This window comes from Arctopsyche grandis, chromosome 6, assembly GCF_051622035.1.
Source record: "Arctopsyche grandis isolate Sample6627 chromosome 6, ASM5162203v2, whole genome shotgun sequence".
Classification (NCBI taxonomy): Eukaryota; Metazoa; Arthropoda; class Insecta; order Trichoptera; family Hydropsychidae; genus Arctopsyche; species Arctopsyche grandis.
The window spans coordinates 6487403-6494458 of record NC_135360.1 but is presented as its reverse complement, the minus strand read 5'-3'; the positions used below and the strand labels follow the sequence as shown (position 1 = coordinate 6494458).

The 7056-nt window shown below is 33.1% G+C and overlaps 1 protein-coding gene across 1 annotated transcript; it reads right to left on the bottom strand.

The window, feature by feature from the left end:
- Window positions 1–340: 340 nt before the first annotated feature.
- CCAP (Crustacean cardioactive peptide) lies at window positions 341–6737 on the bottom strand. Its single transcript, XM_077431831.1, has 8 exons — window positions 6707–6737; window positions 6608–6629; window positions 5059–5086; window positions 4853–4934; window positions 1783–1925; window positions 1641–1728; window positions 606–679; window positions 341–532 (listed from the first exon to the last, which is right to left on the bottom strand). The coding sequence occupies exons 1-8, from the start codon at window positions 6735–6737 to the stop codon at window positions 341–343; spliced, it is 660 nt and encodes a 219-aa protein (XP_077287957.1).
- Between the last annotated feature and the right edge of the window lie 319 nt (window positions 6738–7056).

Below are 7056 nucleotides of genomic sequence, written 5' to 3'. Positions count from 1 at the left end.
TGCACACATTTTGCTCAAATGTACGTTTATTAATCTCTTTATAATACAAACATGTAATAGATGTAGGTATAATATAATTTGTTGTAAACGGTTAAAACAATTGCAAAGTCAAGTAATGCACCTAAACATTACAGAGTTTGCTACGTTAACCGATTACATCCTATTATTACATATATATATATTGATATGAAAACTTCAATTAATTATTTCCAACTCGTATATTATAATAATTTTTTTTACATTTATAACTGCAATATAATTTTACATTGAATTAATGATATCCAGGTTGTATTAAGTCTTTGGTAACGGCAAACATTTTTTTTGCTATGAATGCGGACATTCACTGTGCATTCATAGACACTGGATATAAATTGTTAGATTTGGTCATTTGCTTCCTCCTCATCAGCTCAGCGCCGGCTTCCTGGATCGCTTCCCACATCTTCGCCTCGGACATGATCTGCCTCGACAAGTCTTCAACGGCCGGCTCCGACGACAAGTCCAACAACGACTCCATAGAATCTTCCATTGGAAGCTAGCAATTAGAAATGAATCATGTCATCAAATGGCTTAATTATATGTAATATTGTACAGGTTGAAAATAAAACCTTTCGGATGTTGTTCCTGGATTGTTCCTGCATGAGTTGCTCGATAGGTGGCGAGGACCTCTTGCGTCCACAGCCTGTAAATTTCATTTCAGAATTATAGAATCAGCTAATATTGCATTATAAATCTGCTAATATTGCAAACGATCAACAAGCCCCAGACAGACTGAACCACATAGATTAACGACACGTGTACCTTATGCGTGCGCACTGCTCGCACTTACACTAAGCGAAATCTACCCGAAGTCCCGACATACCTACCCTGTATACGTTCTGCGCTCCCGATACTTCAGTTCCGAATTTTGCCTTATTAAACTCGCCAGAAAGATCCAAATCAATTTGAATAATTACCATTTTTAATAATTGCATCTGTGCACATCGAAAGGTTACTCGTCATCTGATGTGCAATCTATCATTCGTGAAGTCGAGAATTGCGTTTAAAGCAGCCATCCAGTTAATCTGTGGTTCAGTCTGTCTGGCGCTTGTCGATCGTTTGCACCAAACCCAATTATACGACATTGCACGTTGAATATCAAATCACCAACCAAACAGTGTTTTCATCTCACGAAGATGTCTCACATATCTTTATGCACATCGGGGGAAATGATCACAAGACTTCTTACGTCGGCGGGAGAAAATACACCCCCTCGAGATAAAAACACTACATGCAATGGGCTAACTATTCACCCCCTCTCTTCATCTGATTTGCAATCTATCATTCGTGAAGTCGAGAATTGCGTTTAAAGCAGCCATCCAGTTAATCTGTGGTTCAGTCTGTCTGGCGCTTGTCGATCGTTTGCACCAAACCCATCATAACTGATATCTCCCGCTTGACTCAAGCAATTTTGATTAATTAAACCCACTTAAGGACAATGGGTTGGCTTCCATCGAACCGATGAATCAGTGAATCACCACAACACAATATTCAGACCAAAGTTCTGTTCATCAACCGATATGATTAGCGCTCCACCAATGAACACATAAAGTTGGTCTGATTGGACTTGACTACTTGTCGTTACATTCAAATAAAATACAAACCTGTGAAAGCATTACAGAAAGGTCTCTTGCGTGGCTCAGCTAAAATTTCTGTCGGTAAATCTTCCATTCTTTCGTAGTTTCTGTCGATCTGTAAAGCAAAATTCAACGATGAACATTCCAAAAGTATTTGATTAATAATTACGATATTTGCATTAACGGTACGAACAGGTCGTTGACTTGAGACGAATTTGGGCAGGATGGCGACACATGTCAGCACGAGGAAAGCGAACAACAGGGTTTTGAAAGCCATGTCGTTTGGTTCTGAAAATGTAATTAAAATTTGAACTTTGTACACGTAAAATTTTTCAATAAGACATAGGTGTATGTATTTATTACTTATTGTTCCATTTTTTATGGAGATGAAGATTTTAAGTTAACCGCTTAGACGCCCAGCCGACGCGCTGAGCGTATAATAGATACGGCTGTTTGCGCCTTAAGGCGCTTTGGGCAGCTAAGCGGTTAAGTAAGTCTGCTTTAGATCATCGACTTTAGAAAGTCCTTAATTAATATTATGTATTAGATGTATTATGAGCATTTATAAGAATTGTAAATAGGTTTTTGAGCTCATTTTCCTATTACGCTGTACATATTAACATTATAATAATATAATACTATGATTACTAACAAAATTAATTTAAAATTGCAAAATAGAAAATGATCAATAGATCAGTAGCTATTAAAATATATATACATAAGATGTATTGTGAATAAAATTTCGTAATAATAAAAAGCATTTAAAAATCAAAATCAAGTTAAGTAAGACGTCCATCAGAATTTTAATTATTTAATGAAACCAATGAAAACCTTGTGAAACTTGATTAATGGCGTGAATTCCTACACATAATCTCTTGTGAAATCAAACTTATAGTTTCAGACGTTTTATGAAATCGATGATTTTTTATATAAGACAATTTTATACTAACGGAACTCGAGTGCCAAATATTCCGTATTCGAGATTTTCATGACAAAAATTGTCTTTTGGGTGATCACAATGTGCGTATTAATCCAATTACCGCATACAATATGTGAAAATAAAATATGTTTAAATATAAAATTTGTTATAAATTCTTAGTAATTTAAAAAATTTACAACATACATATGTATATATGTACTTGTGTACTCATCATATTATGTATGTATAACTGTTAGCGATGCTAGATTTTTTGTAGTCATAATTTTTAGAATTTTTCAAGCGTGAAATAAAAATAAAATAGTTGTATATAAAATTTAAATGAATTTTTATTTCCACATTTGGATACACTTCGTATATCTATAATTGTTTAGGGAATGCAATTCGATTTACAATATTTTTTTATATACGAGTTAATTATATTTTATTTCAATCGAACATGTATCACTCGTCTTTATAGATCGCTCCAAAGCGACGAGTGTACTAATACAGAAACAATACAATAATACAATTAATACAAGCATTTTATGCAACGTGAATTCATACGAACATCATCCACAGTGACGTCTATAGATAAGTTTTTGCAGCATTTTATTATATAAATTGGCAAACCTCAAGACGCTGAATAACTTGAGATTTGCCAGAGAGATTGGAAAGGAAATGTCAATTTACAGAAACCGTTTCGATGAAAATCAGAAAAATAGGTAAACTCTGAAAGGAAACGATTGACCTGGAGTCACTAACCAAGGCCTGGCCAACAGCTACTAGTGGGAATCGAACCGTGACCACTCCGCTCGAAAGCATTATATGCTAACCACTAGTTCACGCTGCTAGTTATATAATATGTACATAGGGTAAAGCTATCGGTAGAAATTTAAAAAATATAGATAAAATAAAAAGTGTATACTACATATGTATAACGCAAATTACAAATTCAAATTTAGTTACTAATTTATTCTTTATTATATTTTTTATTTATTATTTATTCTTACTATTGTATTTTTTGTAATTCGAGTTCAAAAATTTAGAAATAATATACTCATGTTATAAAGGTAAACGATTTATATACAAGGGTGTGAGTGGTGCAATCTTTTATGTCTGATACTGGTTGGAATCAGACAGTAGATAGCTTAAATAAGTAAATTTTCGAACAAGTCATAACTAACACTGTTCGACAAATGACGACTTTTTTTTTATTCAGAGACGAAATATGACTTTTCTTATAGATCTATACCCATTGAACAAGAATCTGATAATAAAAAAAGTTGATTGGCTTTAGATTCGGAGATATATATTTTTTTTAAATCGCGCGATTTTTCTATATCTTGGTGTTGTTCGGTCGATGTCTCAAAATCTGTCAATTTCCTGTTCAAAATGAATATTGGAATCTATAGTCGGATATTTTATCTTTCATTTATAGTACTTTTCAGCTTTCAAATCTCTCTAAGTAGTCGTCCAGTTAAAATCAAAAGTCAAAAGTACGTATTTTCACTTGGGATTTTTCCCACTGTTGATACTATTTTATATTGAGTATTTTCTATTGAAACATGTTTATTGGAATAGTGTTCTGGCCACACTATTATTTGTTTTCGTTTAAAAGGGTTAATTGGAAGTGTGCTGAATTTTAAATCGGTAAAATTTCCAACTAAAAACTCGTACTATTATTTACTCGTATTTACACGAATCTGAATTGAATTAATAGGGATAATATATTAAATTGTGTTTATATGAGAATTAAATAAAATTTCACTTTATTATTAAATTAAATTTTCGACTATTCTTGTGGATTAATAACAAAAATTCTATTGATTACCTTACATATCTCCGAATCTCGAGCCAATCAACATTTTTTATTACCAGACTCGTGTTTACTGGGCATATATCTATAAGAAAGGTCTATAAGAAAAGTCATATCTCGTCTCTGAACCATTTTTCGTGTCGAACAGTGTAATTAGAAGTAAATGGTACTGGATAATAATTCGAAAATATGAAATTTGAAGGTGTATTGATAAAATTTTCTGCGAAATTGAAAAGTCACGGTCGACGCTTTCCTTCAAAAGAAACTTTTTAAGCATTAATCATTTGCCAACGGTTGACATTGTAAATTTGACTTAATTATGAATGGAAATAAAAATAAGTTCGACGGCCAACGACAGATATAATTAAGTTGTTATACAAATCACGCTTATGAAAAATTCATATTATCGCCTTTTGCCGCCATTGCCCTACAAAAGAAAACGAAAGTTTCAACCCCGTAAAAAACAAATTTGGAATAATTAATCAAATATGTATGATTCCGTACAAACATTATTTAAATTGTTTTCAATTAAAATTGAACGAGACTTAAAGACCGATTTGAGCGAATAATCATTTCCATAATGCTTCTATTGGTAGTTTCGATTTACATTATTACATTGAAAATAATCAATAATTCGATTTACATTGTTGCAAAAATAATCAAGTTTAGTGTTAAGAGGGCTGTACACCCGAAACCTTAATTTTGTTGCCGTTCCTTTCTTCGATATATATTGAGTGAATGCGCGCGCACATTAAACAAGGCTGTATGACAAAAAGAGAGCTAATTTCACCGCATGCCACTCATATATATTATATATACATAGTACTGTTCACCATGCACCCTTTTTTTTGATCTTTCGGCATAAGATCTTTCGATTTTCGATATTTGCCTTCTGATATTTGCTTTTTCGGGCTTTTCACATTCGGTCCCGTGAGGTAGACCCATTTTTTTAAGTTTATCATATTTATATGTACAGACATTTTTTTAGAATGTCTGTGTCTTTCATTTAAAATATTGTTACAATTAAGTTTATTTGATCCTTGTCTTGTACTTTTTAATTTGATGAATGTTTGCTTAAAGCTTATAGCTGTCCAATTTGTACTAGCCTGATTCTGGGCTATTTAACTATAAGGCAGATATTAATTCCATCAACATTAGCGTGGTAGTTCCTTGCTCCATTGAGGAGGCATCAACCAAAGCTACATTAGGTATTGATGAATCCAATGTCTGCAAACTTCTCAAAATATAAATACACTTTGTAATTCAATAGTAAATATTTACATATTTGCAGTGCACTTGATTTTAAAATATTAAAAATCCACATTAAGAGGGCTGTACACCCAAAACCTTAATTTTGTTGCCGTTCCTTTCTTCGATATATATATTGAGTGAATGTATATATTGAGTGAATGCGACAATATATATCAATATATATATTGAGTGAATGCGACAGTTGCGCTTCGACCAGATAATATGTATTTTAAATCGATAAAATCGAGATTTCGTATTCTCCAATTTTCTCCTCCGAAACTGGACCAATTTTTAAAAACATTTCATCATCGGTATGAGAAAGATATTTTCTATGCACCTGTGTGCGTATTTTTTTTTTTAAATCGACCGTTAAATAAGCACGCTAGACTCATTTCGTGGGTGTAAAAAAGAGGCGATTTTATAGATGTTTGGCGGCGTCTAACTCCTATAAAAAATAGCTAATCAAAAAAAATAAAAGCACAGATGCATGCCAATGGTGGATATTCATAGCATATTAAAAAATAATTTCTCTAGTGCCATAATTGAGGAAGGGAGAAGCGTAATACGTTTGTATGGACAAGGCGCTGGTGTCCAGCCCTCTTAAGTAATCTATTAACTATCATAAAGGTGCGCATTCAGTCTGCAGACAAGTCTCTAGCAATTCATGTGTCGTTTTCTGTTTCGAAGCGCCTAGCAACTTGACTATCTTATGTTTTTGTTTGGAATATACATACATATGTACATATGCATATACACTATCGATCGAGCAATCCTGTAATTTTCGTCTAATTTCAAAAGCTTGAAATATTATAAAACAATGTACCAGGCATTACACAATACTATTTTAACAATGAAGTATAAATATAGCGACGAGGATTAGATTTTTGTCAAGACTGTCTAAAAATAAAATTTTAATCGACATTAGAATTTTTATTTGATAAAATATTCTCAGAAACAATGTCGATAGAAGTCTTTTCATATACATACATACCATCTCTCTTAGGGTCTCTAACTACGACTAATAACGTCTCTAATCGAAATAGTAGTCTGAGACCTAACATACATATGTATATACATACTTGTCTACGTATAAAGGTCTGTTCATACCAATCCAGCTCGAACCGGCAGCAGCAGGCATCCTGCAAATACGGACAGTATTCTTTGGTACATTCTATATGGACGCATTCATAATCCATTCGCGCATGCGCATTCACACATTCATACGCGTCCATATGGAATGTATCAAAGAATACTGTCCGTACTTGCAGGATACTTGCTGCTGCCTGTTCGTGCTGGGTAGGTATGAACAGCACTTTAAACTATGGGTCGATAGCCGCCTTTACGGAAAATAATGTGAAATGTTGGCATTAGGGAATTATGTTCATCGTTATTAATAATCAAAATAAATCAAGAATGAGTTTTTGGTTAGAGCCCATTTTGAAAGTTGGCCGCAAGAG